General features: G+C 43.1%; 1 protein-coding gene across 1 annotated transcript; it reads left to right on the forward strand.

The window, feature by feature from the left end:
* Positions 1 to 5,139: 5,139 nt before the first annotated feature.
* On the forward strand, positions 5,140 to 13,799 carry LOC308280271 (extracellular calcium-sensing receptor-like; the record flags this gene model as incomplete). Its single annotated transcript, XM_080720531.1, has 7 exons — positions 5,140 to 5,333; positions 7,096 to 7,369; positions 8,842 to 9,030; positions 9,474 to 9,680; positions 11,877 to 12,104; positions 12,200 to 12,323; positions 12,886 to 13,799. The coding sequence occupies 7 exons, from the start codon at positions 5,140 to 5,142 to the stop codon at positions 13,797 to 13,799; spliced, it is 2,130 nt and encodes a 709-aa protein (XP_080576657.1).
* Positions 13,800 to 18,951: the final 5,152 nt, after the last annotated feature.

Consider the following 18,951-nt stretch of genomic DNA (forward strand, 5'->3'; position numbering starts at 1 on the left):
TGACCGGAGAACAGCATTGACAGTTCGCTGGTTGTAGATAAGATGGATTGGTCAATTATGGCAAAAAATTCTTATGGACTCTTGGAAGATTAGCCCGATGGGCTAAAAGAGATCCAAATAAAATCAAATCAAATCAAATGCAAGTGTACTCTAATACAAGTCGAAGTCCAGTAGGCCTATTCAAAATTTACATGAGTAAAAGTATAAAAGTATTGGTAATGGTATCAAAATGTACTTAAAGTACCAAAAGTAAAAGTAGGCCTACTCATTGTGCAGAATGTCCCTTTCAAGTTATCAAAACATCTTTTGGAAATAGCATGGATCTAACATTGTAAGCTTGTAGATCGGCTATTTTCAAATGGTCAAAATATATGTATATGCTGAAGTGGTTAATGATGTTTTGTAATAATAATCAAAAGTAGTAGGCCTAGCATTACTAACTAAAGTTTTGAAATAAATGCAGTGGAGTAAAAGCAGGCCTACAATATTTGGATCAGAGATGTAGTGGAGAACAAGTAAAAATATTGGCAAAGTACATATAACTCAAAAGTGTAGGCCTACTTAAGTACAGTAGACTACTTAAGTAAATATACTTAATTACTTTACACCACATAGCGTGCCTACAGCCAGTTATTGGGCCACTGCCAAGACCACTTGCAATTTGACTCTGCCATTACTCGGTCAATTTTCATCAAAAAATTAAAATTTAAACGTGTCCATATTCACTGGAATGCATGCTTTCATTTGCTGGTGCTCATTATTGTCTCCCAATAAAAATATATCACGCTAAAATCGCGACTTCGGCTGTCCATGCATGAGCGCAGAAAAAGCACAAGCAGATCAGAACAGCCTTCACACTCATCCATTGCTTTGGAAATAAAGATCGGTTTATAATAATATAACATTCCCTATAAACAGTAAAATGTGTGTGATCGTTATGTTGATCAAATATGGTTTTATTGAAATGCAATCAAAGCCTAGAGCAATTGAAGTAAAAGTATCGTTGCTTGTAGAACTAGTACAGACTGATCTTGATGCATCCAAGACCTAGCAATGGCAATGGCCGCCAAAGTGGGCGGAGTTAAGCCCCGAATCTTGCGGTGATGTCATAACCGACAGTCCCTATAGCTTTAATGTCTCAATGTCCGGAGATGATCATGACATTCATACAGGAATGAACAGAAAACACGCATTAGTTTTAGAATTCAACAGTGCTCGAGCAAGAATTCAACTTGCTCAACGGGTAAATTCATACAATGCCAACAAAGAAGTCACACAAAACGACAACAATGCTAACCCATATTTCATTAGCATTCCAGACATCACACCATACTATGTTTACCGGTGGCACCGAATGCTAATCTCGCCTGGGGTGCTAAATAGGCCAGGGCCGCCACAGATTTCGGGTTTCTGATCTGGTCGGGAGTGGAAACAGCCTACGTCATGTTGTAGTCATCAGACAGACTACACTTTGGCCGGAACTACAAAACCGGGAACAGTTTTAAACACAAATAATTCTCCATGCGCAAGGGCATAATTTTAGGGCCTACCCAAGGTTAGACAAAAGGTTCACCCAATTTTGAGTGCCTCTCATAGCACTCTGTAGACGCCTTCCAGGGCTTTTTCATGCTGTACTGTGAGCATCCATGTCTTGGCTCCATACAACTACACTATCGCCACAAACAGCCGCCATACTGATACTATTTACAGGCGAATTTAGCTCAGCTCCCACTGTGCGTGTATCTATTCTGCATCTAGCTTAAGGCAAGACCCAACATTTTTAACTCAAATCTTTGCTTCTGGGGGTCCCTGGAACAAAAATATTTTGAGATGGGGGTCTGTTGTCTTGCCAAAGTTTGAAAACCACTGATATAGCAAAAATTCAGTTTTTCATAAAACTGGATTTAGAAGATTTACCTAGAGATAAAAGGGCAGGGGTTCAAGCCCCCTTTGATGTCTATGTGTGCACGTGGGTGTTTACCACTGATGACATGTGGCCCCAGGGCTGATGCAATACTGGCTCATAACAGGTGCAATGCTGTGAGATAATACATTTTCACGTCTAATGAGGGGAATGAGTCTCCAGAGATCTTTTCAAAACATGTGCCAATTAATTAACAACTTGTACGTTTGCCATATAGGGATGGGCAACAAAACAATACATCACAATGGTTGTTAATACAATAAATGCAGATGAGCTATATTTTCATCCATGCCTTCCCTAAACTTCTGTGTCATATTTTGAAAATACATTTTAAATAGCTACAGGGAAATGGGGACTGAGCATTGACTTCCGTTGGTCTAACTTCAGTGGCCGTGGAGACCTCCAGAGCTTCTGTATGGATGTCACTGAGGGCCATATTTTGAATGATCAATTTCGAATCAATGGAGCAGTAATTTCTCTGTCTAGGGAATAACAGTGGTGGCTATTTTGTGGCGATAGAAAAACCCATACATTTTCACCACAGACATTGACGAAAATATTTATTAAAACATATATAGCCTATTTTAAGCTTGGAACCAAGCCATCCAGGCTCCTGGATCCATAAAACATTTGATTCTGTGTCAAATAAACAAATACATAAATAATAAAAAAGGAAACCTTAAAGAAAAGGGTATTTATTAATAGCATATGATACCTGTAAGACGCCTATAAGGGCGAGGTCGCGCCATGTCTTGGCCATCTGGCCAGGTATATCGGACCAGTTATGGAGACCCCTGGTACCCATATATGGAGATCCATGTACTGTATATGGAGATATGCTGTGAGACCCCAAACATGCTTATCAGTTATTCATTATGTGAAAGTCCTATGACATCTATGACATCTGACATCATACTATGATGACATCTATGAAATCTGACATCATACATACCTTTTCTGCCCATACATGGAGATCCCTGTCTGTAGAACCAGCCACACAGATATGGGCCATCTTGGCCATCTGTTTTGGCCATATATGGATTCTGTTAGTGTGTCTGTTTGCCTGTGTCCATTTATGCCCATATATGGAGATATCTGTATCTGTCTGTCTGTCTGTCTGTCGGCGTCCATTTTATGTCCATATATGGAGATCACTGCAGTTATAGTTCTGGGTCCATTTTATGCCCATATATGGAGATATCTGTCTATCTGCGTCCATTTTATGCCCATATATGGAGTATCTGTCTGTGCCTCCAATCTGTCTGTCTGTCTGTCTGTCTGTCTGTCTGTCGGCGTCCATTTTATGTCCATATATGGAGATCACTGCAGTTATAGTTCTGGGTCCATTTTATGCCCATATATGGAGATATCTGTCTATCTGCGTCCATTTTATGCCCATATATGGAGTATCTGTCTGTGCCTCCAACTGTGTTGCAGACACAGTGCCGGTTCCCCCTTTAATGCAAACCTCATTATACCTGTTGTCATAGGACCCGTTTTGAACATCTGTTTGCCTGTGTCCATTTATGCCCATATATGGAGATATCTGTATCTGTCTGTCTGTCTGTCTGTCTGTCGGCGTCCATTTTATGTCCATATATGGAGATCACTGCAGTTATAGTTCTGGGTCCATTTTATGCCCATATATGGAGATATCTGTCTATCTGCGTCCATTTTATGCCCATATATGGAGTATCTGTCTGTGCCTCCAACTGTGTTGCAGACACAGTGCCGGTTCCCCCTTTAATGCAAACCTCATTATACCTGTTGTCATAGGACCCGTTTTGAACATCTGTTTGCCTGTGTCCATTTATGCCCATATATGGAGATATCTGTATCTGTCTGTCTGCGTCCATTTTATGCCCATATATGGAGATCTTTGACCATCTGTTTGCCTCTGTCCATTTATGTCCATATATGGAGATATCTGGCTATCTGCGTCCATTTTATGCCCATATATGGATATATGGAGATCACTGCAGTTATAGTTCTGGGTCCATTTTATGCCCATATATGGAGATATCTGTCTATGGAGAACGCGCGTGCCCGTGGGAGGAACGGTTCTCGAGATACGCGGATTACCTACATACATACACACTCACAGATATTTTTTGTTGACTCATGTGGCGTACGTGATGTCAGAGCCTTTTATGAAGTGATGTCACAATGAGTCAGAGCTTTCGCCGATTTCCTCAGAAACAGCCTGATGTCAACAATCAACCCCGCATAAGGAGATTCCGAACGTTAATCAACCCCGCATAAGGAGATTCCGAACGTTTCGCGCCGGTTCGGGAAAACCGCGCGTCGGGTCGGGTCGAGACCCGGCACTGCACTCCGTGCCGCGGCGGGGAACGCGCGTGCCGAATCTGAAGCCGGTGGGACGAACGGTTCTCGAGATACGCGGATTACAAACACACACACACGCACGCAGAGACTTCTCGCATTTATAGATAGATGTGAAAGTCCTATGACATCTATGACATCTGACATCATACTATGATGACATCTATGAAATCTGACATCATACATACCTTTTCTGCCCATACATGGAGATCCCTGTCTGTAGAACCAGCCACACAGATATGGGCCATCTTGGCCATCTGTTTTGGCCATATATGGATTCTGTTAGTGTGGTATGTGGCCGATGAGGCCTCCATATATGGGCATTCCCATATGAAGTCCTGTTAAATATGGGCTTAATATTGATGACATCAGGGATCTCCATATATGGGCATAAAAGGGATTCTGCTAGTGTGGTTCCTCTGATCACAGTGAGGTATTAAAAAGTCCTTAAATTGTCACGTTAGAAATGTGCATAAACCCTCTATACACCTAAACTTAATGTTGGTTTGTTTAATGATGAGTGAGAAAACATTGTTGCAACATTAAGTTAATCATCTGGGCACCCCTCAAAATAATTTGGGGACCCGACCCACAGGCTGAGAACCACTGCATTAGTACATGCTGTCCCTCCCAAATAAACAAGAAAATAGTGCATGTCAAGCCCTGCCTCTTCTTCTGCCAGCCTCTGCCCAAATGGCTGTCGTGAAAGATTACGTAATGCCATCAGGTGGCACAGGGGACGGCACAGCACTGTGTATAAAACCTAACAACTGGACACTGAGTTTAGACAAGGGGGGAGGGGGTTGGACCCGAGCAGGACAGTCATGAGGGCTTCTCTAGTCACACACCTGCTTTCAAACCTGCATGTGTACATGACATTGTTCTCTTCCTTCCCTCCTCTGTGCTCCTCATCCTCCTCTTCTTGTGAGCTTCAGGCGCCGTTTAACCTCAACAGAATGTACAAGCGCGGGGACTTGGTTCTGGGCGCTGTGTTTGACGTCCACCTCTCCTCTGTCTTCCCCGATCTGTCTTTCACCTCCGAGCAACAGGACCCCGTTTGCCATGGGTGAGCATCAGGGCTGCCACCGTTACACATTTTGAGTACCTAAGACAAAAAAACAGTTTAAATCCATATTTAAAAATGTTGAATATAAATATTTTTTTGATTTACCAGACTGTAAACCACAAACTAGAAGTTTTTAATCTGTTAACTTCTTAATGCACTCCCACCTCATTTTGTTGGATTAGATTTTTTTACTTAACTCATATATATTAGGAATTATAAGACATAATACTTATGGAAAGTGGAAAAACAGTATATCTCCAACAGTTCCAAAGGCTGTACAAGCAATATTCAGCAGACAAAGGGAGCAGATAACATTAAAACAGACAACTGAACAAAATGAGGGGGGAGTGCATTAACAATTTAACAGATTAAAAATGACTAGTTTGTAGTTTACAGTCTGGTAAATAAAAAAAAAATCTATATTCAAAAGAATTCAAATGGACTTAGACTGTTATTCGTCTCAGGTACTCAATTGTCACACGAATAACTGCGATTAACGATTTCATTGTGTTTTTGCCATGACCATTGGAGCAAGTGAATATGATTTACATTTCTGTTTGGTTTAAGCCTTCATAATCACAAATATACAAAGAAACCTACTCACGCATGTAATAACTTAGCAGAAATAGCCGATTTACAAACCTTCAACATGTCTTCATAACATGCTGTAAGCTTGTAGATCTGCTATTTATGGAAAACATTTTCCAACATGGAAACGATTATGACTCAAGTAATTGCCATTATCTCAAATAAATGTGATTAGACAATTATGTCATCATTTTGACAGGCCTACAGTGAGTATCACAAACACAATAGCACGCAAGATAACAGGGGCCTTGTTTCGATGTACCGTTAGTGCCTGTTGAGATTGGCACATTTTCTGGGGCAACCTGCCAAGGTCACACAGGTCTTTTTTTTTAACTCTCAAAAAAGCACCTGCAATGTAATGCATTTGAAATACATCATGGTGTGATCACTGCTTGCCTCCTGTGAATTGTTTTATATAAAATGTTGTTTATTTCTTTTTGTTTCGTTGCTGAGTGAGGTCAGCAGACAAAGTGAGCGAGAGGAAAAAATCGGGGTGAAATTCCGCCAATCTCAATAGGCACTAACGGTATGGTAACACAGGATTAGTTGATGATGTATCTCTACAAAGTAAAAATATGCATGGCATTTTTGTGTGCAGTGTCACATTTTATACTTTTAAAAGTATCAATACAGCAATGTAGAAACACTCCATTACAAGAAAAAGTCCGGAATTCAAAATGTACTTGAGTAAAAGTATGAAAAGTACAAAATGTACAAAATGTTTGAAAATAGCAGATCTACAAGCTCGGATGCGACGCGTTGTGAGCTTGTAGATCGAACATTACTTAAAGGAGTAGTTCACCAAAATGACTTTTTTTCCTATTAATTACTCACGCCATAGAGACTTGAGTTCAATAATATTTTTAGTTTTTTGTCGGATTCCTAAGACAAAAATGTGATTATAGTAAATTTACCCCCCATTGATTCCGGATGGGGACCCGGATACATGGCCCTGGATGGGGACCCAAATGCATGGCACTGGAGTCAACTTTTTGTCTTAGGAATGCGACAAAAAACAAACAAAAAATATTATTGAACTCAAGTCTCCATGATGTGACTGTGAGTAATCAATAGAAAAAAAAGTCATTTTGGGGGTGAACTACTCCTTTATGTAAATGTACTAAGTTACTTTACACCACTGTTTGTGTGTTAGTTTCTTCGTTGACGCCCTCAGACGGGCCCAGGCCATGGCTTTTGCCATCGCGGAGATCAACAGCAACCCCAGCCTGCTGCCCAACGTGACTCTGGGGTATATCGTCTATGACACCTGTTACTCCCTTGGAGTCGCATTCCGTGCAGCGCTGTCATTGGTCAGTGGGAGAGAGGAGCAGTTCCTGTTGGAAGAGAGCTGCGTGGGGTCTCCTCCAGTTGTGGGAATCGGGGGCGGTGGCACCTCGGCACAGTCTATTGCCATCTCTAGCGTGTTAGGTTTGTACGGAGTGCCCATGGTAAGTTGAACCCCCTTTTACCATTTGGTGATTTGGTTGTGCACTGTAGCACAGTGGTTCTCAATCCTTTCAGCCCTCGACCACCCAAAATGATCATATTTGAACTGGGGAGTTGGGAGTCGGGACCCCCCCAAAATAATCTGTGGTCACATATCGTCGTTGTCGGGTGAAAACCTTGTATGTCCAAAACCGTTTGTTTTGCATTTTTCATTTTAAAAATGATTTAAACTAGTGAAAACAGATGATCTACAAGCACACAACGCCTCGCACCGCGAGGCGGCGGGTCTGCAGTGGATAGTTGATACGAGCTTCATAGAACACTCACAGCTCCAGAGTCCTCGCTACGTGCGCTACCTCAGAGGCACCCTGGGTATTGCGGTCCGCCGCGGGGAGATACCCGGCATTTCCGGCGTCGGTTGCATCTGCGACGTGACGTGAGCTTGTATGTCTGCTGTTAACCGGAAGTGTCCCGCAGACAATGCTACAGTAAAGTCTTGCGGAAACAGGTGGATAGCAAGGGTCTTCAACAGGGGGTCCTCAGAGTTACTATAGGGCGTCTACTTGAACCCTAGTGTCCATATTCTGAGAACTTTAGACAAAAATAGTCGATCTACAAGCTCTCAACGGCTCACGCTGCGAGGCGTTGTGAGCTTGTAGATCGGCTATTTTTGGCAAAGAGGTTTGGGTAGGGGCAATAGAGCAGACTAAGTACAGAGCGAGAGGGCGAACTTTATTGATGGTTCAAGTGCTTAAATATCTGAAAACACCAATTGACATGAATCCAAAATACACAGACGATTGTGCTGTCAAACAATGAAATGATATGGAATCTCTGAAAAGGTTGTGGGGGTCCCTGCTTCATCTCTCTCTCTCAACTAAGGGGTCCTTGGCCTGAAAACGTTGAAGACCTGTGCTGTACAGAGATGCTGTATATTACAGATCATATTATTTTGGTGTCTTTTTCAGATAAGTTCCTATGCCATGTGCGCCTGTCTGAGTGACCGGAATCGGCACCCTTCCTTCTTTAGGACAGTCATGAGTAATACTGTTCAGGTGAACTACTATGTTTCCATTGATTGAATACTTAGTTTTTTTTTTATTAAATGCTAAAAGGATAACCAAGCCCAGGGCTTGTTTCCAATATTGTTAATTCATCAAGACATTTGTTGACAATATATTACATATTATCACCTCTAGTCCCCACCAGGAATCCGTGAAAACTGTGTAGAATCGGCCTCAAGTTTTTTTTTTTGATTGATTGATTATTTCATTAGACAGAAATGGAGAACAGTACAAGTAAAGTCAATACAATAGAAATGTAGTACAGTACAAGTACAGTTAAACACCCTGCCTAAAAGGAACATCCCAAATAGGACCTTTTATGTTGGAAGCCCTCGATATTTAATTCATGGGTTCATTCGTGGGTCTTAATAGGTTAAGCACTTGTCCCTCCATTCCTTATATCCAATCAGGTGCTGGCCATGCTCCAGATAATGAGACGGTTCGAGTGGACCTGGGCAGGACTGTTGTTCACCGATGACGCCTACGGCGGCGACGCGGCCCAGATCTGCCAGTCTGAGCTGGCACGGTCCGGGTGGGGCTGCCTGGCCTACGCGGAGGCTTTGCCCTGGGACAACGACCCGGCCGAAACACAGAGGATTGTCTCCGCGATGAAGAAATCCACAGCGCGCGTCGTCGTCGTGATTGCGTATGGAATCCATATGGTGAAACTCATGGATGAGGTTTGTGTTGTTGATCCAGATTTTGGCCTAAAATCACACAAAGCGGTATACACACTATACCGTATCTCTAAAGTCATGTCGTTAACATGGATCTGTCCCACTCCCATTTCTCATATTCGCAACGCAATTTGATTACAATGAATGCGATTGAATCAGTCTTGCATCAGTGATTGCATGCATTTACACATCAACAGTAGGGATGGGACGATACGCGATATTATGGTTTATTGTGAAAACAGTCGCGATAATCATATCGTGGAGATTTAATATATCGTCAATTCACCTTTTATTTGCCGAGCTGTACCACTAAAATTGATAAAAGGTACTTGTAATTTTCATATCGTCCCATACCTAATTAACAGGTGGTGAGGCAGAACGTGACGGGTCTGCAGTGGATAGTTGATACGAGCTTCATAGAACACTCACAGCTCCAGAGTCCTCGCTACGTGCGCTACCTCAGAGGCACCCTGGGTATTGCGGTCCGCCGCGGGGAGATACCCGGCCTCAAGGCCTTCTTGTTGAAAACACATCCTGACAACGACCTCGACAGCAGCCATGAAAATAGCATAGTGAGTCTTTTTGTTTAGTTTCAACGTTCAAGGTGTTTAGTTTGGCTCCTCATTGTAGCATATATGAACAGTGATATTGACAACAGTATGAGATATGAAAACAAACCTGCATACAATATTATTGTGTGTGTGTGTGTGTGTGTGTGTGTGTGTGTGTGTGTGTGTGGGTATGTGTGTGTGTGTGTGTGTGTGTGTGTGTGTGTGTGTGTGTGTATGTGTGTGTGTGCGCGTGTGTATGTGTGTGTGTGCGCGCGCGCGCACACACGCGCGCGTGCATGTGTGTATGCATGCGCGCATATCATTTATGTACTGTGTGTCTGTGTGTGTGAGAGAGAGAGTGTGTGTGTGTGTGTGTGTGTGTGTGTGTGTGTGTGTGTGTGTGTGTGTGTGTGTGTGTGTGTGTGTGTGTGTGTGTGTGTGTGCGCGCGCGCGCTTGTGTGTGTGTGTGTGAGGAGGATCACATCCACTGCGTCCGGCTTTCCAACAAGATAACTGTAGTATTTAACCCATTCAGAACACATTGAGTACACATTGGGTACACATTATTGCATATTATTATTTTATGCTTTAACTAAAAAATAGCAGATCTACAAGCTCAGAGCACGGCACCGAGTGCCACGCTGCGATCTTGTAGATCTGCTATTCTTGAAAAATCGTGAACATTTGAATTTTGACCCGATTCTATAAGTGTCTTCTACGGTAAATCCTGCTAAGGTTTTTTTGAAAAACACCTTTCTACTCTCAAACTCTTTCATGTCAAGGACCCCTAGAAATATATGTATTTGGCCGCCGACCCCCGTCTCAAAATATTTTGTATCAGGGACCCCCCAGAAGCAAATATGTGAGTAACGAATGTTCACTTAAAAAATTCGATATTCAAAGATCTGCACACATTTTCATGATTTTTCAAAAATAGCATATCTATCTGTTATTTTTCAATAGTTAAATTGTAATAGTAAAGGTTGGACTGGTCACAGCAGCCAGAATCCTGCTGCAGAACTGGAAAGCCCCAAGAACCCCTGTTTTTAAAGAGTGGAACGAGGAGATCATCAAAATCACATCGTATGAGTATGCTGGGAAGAGTGAATGGTATGGGAAAGATGAAAGAGATATGGGATAGTTTTCTAACATATATGACACTTATTTGAAGATGTGAAGAGGTTCCTACTTTTATTTCCTTTATATTTTTATTTTTGTATTATCTTGGACTGACTGTATACATTTGTACCTGTTGTTGTGCTGCACTGTACCACCCATTACCACTTTTTGTATTAAGAAGAAAAATAAAAAACATTTGAATTATAAAAAAAAATAGTTAAAGCATTCAATTATTCTAGGCCTAAATGGATCATTTCAATCTGATGTCTGTATTGTTGTTATTATGTTCACAAGGTATATTATATTTCTGTTTAAGTGTTAATTTTCTTTCTTCAGGTGAGGCAGTTTTGGGAGCACACATTTCAGTGTAAATTTGCACCCCTTCCATCAGAGTGGGTGGATGCGGGTGGAAGGGTGTGCACTGCACAAGAGGACCTGGAAACGGCAGAGACCACCCTGTTGGATGTGTCTAACCTCAGGCCGGAGTATAACGTGTACAAGGGTGTTTATGCCGTGGCCCATGCTCTCCATGGCATGTTGCAATGTGTGCCAGGAAGAGGGCCTTTCACTGGGCACAGCTGTGCCAGTTTGCAGACAATACAGCCATGGCAGGTGTGATATTAATACACAGTTTACTAAGGAGTTTCTAATTGGATAATAATGAGTTAATGTAAATATGGTTATATTGGTTTGAAGCATGAAAGATTGACATACTTGGATGAAACAGTATTAAGACTTTTCTTATAGTGACGTAAAATAACACTTATGGGCCATTCCCCAATGCACAGGTTTGAACAAAATATATTTCATGTTTATCTGTAGGAAATGTGTTGACGAATTTCACACAATAAATAAACTAATAACCTAACACTTTATGTAAAGTAAAATTAGTTATTTTTAAATTATATAAAGACTTCCAGAGGATTGCAAAAATGTTAATGCTAGACATTTAGATTAATTTATAGGCCAATTTGTTATATTAAAGTCCTGGCAATACAGTGTATATGGGCAGCAGCTTCCTCCACTAGTGAGCACTGTGTGTGCAGTTCCATCCATCCGTCTCTTGGTCTTCATCATTTCCCCCATCACTGTTTCTAGCTGGTGCATTACCTGGAGAAGGTCAACTTCACAACCTCATCTGGTGATCAAGTAGCTTTTGGTGAGAATAGCGATGCCTTGCCAATCTGTGATATCATGAACATGGTGTGGCTCCCTGATGGAAGCACAGAGGTTCAGAATGTAGGTGTTTACAAGAAGTCAGAGTCCGCAGTCGAAGAACTCATCCTGGATGAAGACAGAATCTTCTGGAACTTTGAAACAAAAAAGGTCACTTTGCTTTCTAAAATATACTTGTGTTGAGCTCATGATGTGATTGTAATTTAGTTTAGACTGACATTGATCGTTGTCACTTTCCTCTGCAGCCTCCTCGGTCAGTGTGCAGCGAGAGCTGTTCTCCTGGAACCCGTGTGGCCAGAAGGAAAGGAGAACCTGTCTGCTGCTTTGACTGCATTGCTTGTTCTGACGGAGAGATCAGCAATGAGACTGGTAGGTTTACATTTTGTATGTACAGTAGGGCATTAACGACTTGTGAGTCGACTCAACTCAGTAAAAAGTTGAGTTGAAGTCGACTTTATCGTTTGATGACGTCATCACAGTACACATGACCCACAATTATTTTGGGGGGTCCCCAGATGATTAACTTAATGTGCAACATTGTTTTCTCACTCAACGGTAAACAAACCAACATAAAGTCTAAGTGTATAGAGGGTACCTTCACATTTCTAAAGTGCCAATTTAAGGACTTTTTAATACCTCTAAAATGGCGAATTAAACATTGTCCAAATTGTCAAATATATAGAGGCAGAAATTGTGAAAATAGCCGATCTACATGAGCATGTAGATCGGCTATTTTCACAAAATATTGGATCATTCCGTCCTTGACAATAAGCAATCCTACTGTTTGAATGCTGTTCAACTTTCGACTTTCTCTGGTGGGAGTCGACTTGTGTAATGAAGTCGACTTGTCGACTTTTTCGTTAATGCCCTAATGTACAGTAGGTTATCTTTAGGCTGATACTGTTTATATTGTAACCTTGCCTCCTGTCAGACTCCACAGAGTGCACCAGCTGTCCAGAGGACTTCTGGTCCGGTCCCCGGCACGACCACTGTGTCCGCAAGACCATGGAGTTCCTCTCCTACCACGAGGGCCTGGGCATCTCCTTGACGGCCATCTCGTTGCTGGGCACGCTCTCCTGCGCCGTCGTCCTGGGGATCTTCGCCTACCACCGGGACACGCCCGTGGTGCGCGCCAACAACTCGGAGCTCAGCTTCCAGCTCCTGCTGTCGCTCAAGCTGTGCTTCTCGTGCTCGCTGCTGTTCATCGGGCGCCCGAGAATGTGGACCTGCCAGCTGAGGCACGCGGCGTTCGGCATTAGCTTCGTCCTGTGCGTCTCGTGCATCTTGGTTAAGACCATGGTGGTGTTGGCCGTGTTCAAGGCCTCCAAGCCCGGCGGCGCCGACATCATGAGGTTTTTCGGCGCCGTGCAGCAGAGAGGAACCGTCCTGACTCTTACTTCCGTCCAGGCGGTTATCTGCGTCGCCTGGCTCGCGTCCGCCTCGCCGACGCCTCGCGAAAACACCCAATACCACAGCGATAAGATAGTCTACGAGTGCGATGTGGGCTCGACGGTCGGTTTCGCGGTGTTGCTGGGTTATATCGGTCTGCTGGCGCTCCTCAGTTTCGTTCTCGCGTTCATGGCGAGGAATCTCCCGGACAACTTCAACGAAGCCAAGTTGATCACGTTCAGCATGTTGATCTTCTGCGCCGTGTGGATCGCCTTCGTCCCGGCGTACGTCAGTTCTCCGGGCAAATATGCGGATGTGGTGGAGGTGTTTGCTATTTTGGCGTCTAGTTTTGGACTTTTGGTGGCGCTGTTTGGGCCAAAGTGTTATATAATCCTTTTGCAACCGGAGAGGAACACGAAGAAGTCCATAATGGGTCGCGCTGCTGCCAAGATGTAGAAACGGAAATTCACATCTGCCAAACGTCCGAGATTCCCTAGCCAGAATGACTTTCCTTTTTTTCTAGTTAGACACCAGATGGGGCTTCTCACAAAAAAAATGGAATCACAACGGGAACGGCTGATAACTATATGGATTGCAATGGCCAATTCACAGAAGCAGAGAATCGATCCAGGGGATCGATCGAAAAATAGGAACATATTCTGTGACTACTTGAAAGGTTAAGGAAAAACAAAACATAGCTGGCAGTTTGGCAGTAGTTTGGTTAAAAATGTTTTGTCATTAGTTGTCATTACACACACATCCATGCCTTGGTTTCCCCACACGAGTCGCCACAGTCTCGTAAATCATGTGTGGGGTTGAGCCTTCGGCACAACTGCCAATCAAAATGACTGTACTGGTCAATCACAGCGTGATCTTTTCCGGGCCCTGGCAAAACAGATAACAGCATAACATCTGATTAGCAGACTACGGCAGCTTGTGTGGGACAACACATAACTATTATGGTGGCAGAAATGTATAGATTACCAAATATATGTATTGTGTACTTGTTGACAACGCTGAGGAAGATCTGTTGTGTTGAAACGTGTCCATGGTATCTGTCCTTGAGAGGTAAATAAAACATGTGAAAATGATCATTCATTGTTTGCTGTCTATGGGCCGATGCATACTGCACTTTTTGAGCCTAATGCGCTAATTCTAACTCTGCAGCTGTCAATGCAACAGCTGACTCCCCTCATGGACTGGACTACTCTTTGTCTATACTAGTAAGACGCCTCAGGGGACATCAGGTCTGTGGATATCGGGGATCTCCATATATGGGCATTAAAGGGATTTGTTCCCCCTGGCATCACATGGATCTCTTTAAAAAGGTTGAGAATCACTGTCAAAGTACTGTACACTGAAAGAGCCCACAGCCACCTCATTAGCTATAGTATTTAATTAAAGAGCTCTTCATTGTGTTACGATACTACGATAATTATTCCTTACAAGGGTTCTGCGCAGGCATGTAGCAGACCCCACTCCATTGTTCATTACAATGCACGTTGATGAGTCTGTTCTAGTCTTATGACGGGCCTGAGGGTATAGCCTACAGTGGGGCAGCAAATATTAATTAAACATGTGTGACATTTCTCACACGCACGCACGCACGCACGCACGCACACACGCACACACGCACGCACGCATATAGAGAGACAGGGATGGAGTATGAGGCCCCTACTGTGTGTGTGTGTGTGTGTGTGTGTGTGTGTGTGTGTGTGTGTGTGTGTGTGTGTGTACTGTGATGCCCCAAGAGACCTCTCTCCTTCTCCCCATCTCTACCCGGGTTTAACCTTTGAACCTCGACTTTCAGCTGACACACGAGCTAATTAGGGATGCTCTCTCTCTCTCCATCTCCATCCCCCTCTCTCTCTCTCTCTCTCTCTCTCTCATGCATCATGGCTGTCACCAGCAGCAGCAGCAGCAGTGTTTCAGAGCCAATGGCCGTGGCGTACAGCTGTAGCTTCAGGCAGAGACATGCCACATGTAGTCACTGCTCACCCGTCTCACACCGGCACTGACTGTATCCTCATGTGGTCTCTCTGTTGTCCGGGGGACTCGTCGCCTGTCTGTGTGACGGGAGAGAGAGAGAGGGAGAGAGAGAGAGAGAGAGAGAGAGGGAGAGGGAGAGGGGAGCGGGAGTGGGGGAGAGAGAGAGAGAGAGATTTATTTATTGAAACCTTTTTTACAAAGCCACTTTTTGCATACAAGAAAAAGAAAATACATGACGATCAAATGATTCTCTCCAACACAGAACTAGAACATTTATATAGAAAGCAACCAGTAAGGTGCCATCGTTATTGACTGTGCGTCACCTGCACACCTCGAGGGACGTGCAGAGAATGTTAGAGAGGCAGTGGCTGACATTTCTAAAAGGTCCTTTTGGAGAAAATATCGAAAATAGCCGACCTCCAAGCTCACAACGAGTCACAGCGTGACGCGTTGAGCTTGGACGTCTGCTATTTTCGATATTTTCTCCAAAAGGCCCTTGATGCTTGACTTCTACACAGAGAGGGCAATTCTTTCAACATAAGATGCTGCATTCAAGTTCGGGAGAGTTTAGGCAATTATCTGAATGCTGCCTTCAGGTATGGCATGGAAAGAGGGCATTTGCATTTCTTTTACCATAGTAAAAACTGCATTCATGGTCTTGAGAGGGCACTTTTTACAGATGGATAAAAGGGCAGGGGCACAAGCCCCCTTTGATGTCTATGTGTGCAAGTGCCTGCACACCACACCTATACAAAGTTAAACGCCTTATGTCCCCCGCCAGGCTGTAGTATAGGCGTGCTCTATCTCGATGCGGGCTGCATGACATTATCCCCTTTGACATCAACAAGGGATCAACTCATCCCGGCCCCTGAACCTGAAGAGAGATATTGAGTTGGGCACCAGGTGATAATAGTGTGATACAAGTGTACGGATTTGAGGTGCAACAATGAATCGATTGACTATATCAGAAATATCTAGACTGGCTGTTTTCAGCGGTGGGAAAAGTACTCAAATGTCTTACTTAAGTAAAAGTATCAATATGTGCTATTTTCAAATGGCCGAAACCTTTATATAGTGCTGAAGTGCTTACGTTTTCAAATCATTGTAGTGGAGTAAAAGTAGGCCAACACTATTTGCCTCTGAGATGTAGAGGAGAAGAAGTAAAGATATTGTACATTTTAAATACTCAAATATAAATATTACAAAACAATTACTCAAGTACAGTACTTGAGTAAATGTTACTTTACACCACTGGCTATTTTACATTCATCGAGCAACAAAGTTCATATAGGACAAAGAAGGCAAAGTGCTTTGTCACGAGGAGACACAATTATGTGTAATGAAGTTTCATGACTGGGGGTCTCTCCAGTGTAAACCAGGGCAAGGACACACACACACACACACACACACACACAGACACACACACACACACACACACACACACACCCTTGTCTGTTGCAATTCATAGAAACTGCTTGATAACTCCTATATAGTGGCCCCAGATAAAAGTGGCACAAAAATAAATAAACGTGACACAACTTTTCCAACGTTTTTTGCCATGTGATACGCTCCTGGGCACAGATGTTATGAATGCATAAGGTTCAGTTATTTCTTTAATCGTTAATATCGTTTTTTTATAGATAAGCCCGACAGTGATTATTTACCCTCTCTCTCTCTCTCTCTCTCTCTCTCTCTCTCTCTCTCTCTCTCTCTCTGTGAATCAAGAAGGATTTATGTGTCGCACAGATACCATGTAGCAAAATCTCTCAACACCACTGCTCTGTCTGCCCCCAACGCCCACTCTGTCTGCCTGTCTCTCACGCATGCACGAAACGCACGAAACGCACGAAACGCACGCACGCATGCACGCACAGGACTCTGTGTTCCCGGCTGGTTAGATAAATTGTATCCTGACCTTATAAGGTCCCGATGTCGCGGTGGCACTAAGCGCACACACATCCATCATGCACACTCTATCACGCACGCACGCACGCATGCACGCACGCACACACGCACACACACACACACACACACACAGTAGGTTATTCCACAGACACTTTGTCACCATGTGTTGTTTTTAGACCAGCCGTTCCCAACCTTTTCTGGATCCGGGGGCCGCTGTACTTGGAAATCTCAAAAGCGTTGCTTAGGCCTACTTTGCAAAGATTAGCTGCATGTGACACGTTCCCATGCACCCCCTGGGCACAGATGTTATTATGAGGCATACAGTTCAGTTCTTTAATGATTTGCTACTTCTCTTGTCATCTCTTTTTAGGTTGTTTTATTGTACTGGCATGCCCGGTGCCGTGGTAAAGGAGTGATTCCATTCCTCAGTGTTTTCCTCTATAAGGATTGAATCAAAAGGTGTCATGGTTGTGAAGTCGTTCTGTTCAGAACAGCATGGAAATGTTCCTCAGAACAGAGTGTTCCAACCAGCACACAATGACTCTAGACACCGCAATGGCAGCAATGTTAGTAGACTCATTGCTTCCCATTCCCATTCTGCACCGCGATCTTTCATGGGCAGATGTGACTTTATGGTAGCTAGAAGTGCCGGCTTATTGTGTCTAAAAATACATATTTAGACATATTTAGTCGCATTGCCCTGCCACTGAAATCGAAATACTGAAATTGAAATAGCTAAAACGATAGAAAGCAGTAAATGAAAAATATTTTAACTCATCTTTTATTTTCTCTAATTACAATCTAAAACATGAACCCTTGTTGTAAAAAAACAAAGTTGTCCTTGTACAGAAAGTTTGTACATCTGCTTTTTTTTTTATCATTTCTGAAAAATCTGAGAACTGCTGACTGATGAAGGCATGTGTAGAATCGTCCTCAGGTCTATATGGGTTAAGGCGACAGGTGCCATTCAGATGGGTGGGCTGACGTATTTTTTTACTGTACTTTTTTTTTCTTTTATCTTTTTCATACTTCTCTGTTATTTTTGTAAATAACCTTATACTGTGGGGCAACTGATTTTCCCCCTTGGGATAATAAAGGTATCTATCTATCTGACATATTAAGTCAATACTGGAGATGTGGCGTAAGGGCATGGATTTCTACACAGAGAGGCAATTATTTCAATATAAGATGCTGCATTCAACATTCAAGTTCAGGAGAGTTTGGACAAGACAATTCTCTTGAATGCTACCTTCAGGTATTGCATGGAAAAACTGCATTCATGGTCTGGAGAGGGCACTTTTTACAGACGGATAAAAGGGCAGGGGCTCAAGCACCCTTTGATGTCTATGTGTGCACGTGCCTGAATGGAACATAGTATACTAGTAACCTATTCATTCGTATCACAATGAAAACCTATTTAAAAAAAAAAAAAAAAACAGGGCCATTAATGAGAACTGCAGGGAAAAGGGTTCTTCATTACTGGCCTCATTTTAAAAGCCGGATATCTTCCACTTGGCATTGAGCTCGACCAACACCTCAGTAAGCTCAACACTGAGCTGATTCTGGCACTCGGCGGTCGACATGTGCCTTAGATCCGTGCCACTTCCAGCCATTTCAGCTGGGTTGCAGTTAACAGTTGGCCTGCCTGGCTTTGGACCATACACCACACAACTGAGACTGAGCCAATGCTACTGCAGCTATAGCCAAAATCAGG

This window comes from Nannobrachium achirus, assembly GCF_963921795.1.
Source record: "Nannobrachium achirus genome assembly, chromosome: 24".
In the NCBI taxonomy this organism is placed as follows: Eukaryota; Metazoa; Chordata; class Actinopteri; order Myctophiformes; family Myctophidae; genus Nannobrachium; species Nannobrachium achirus.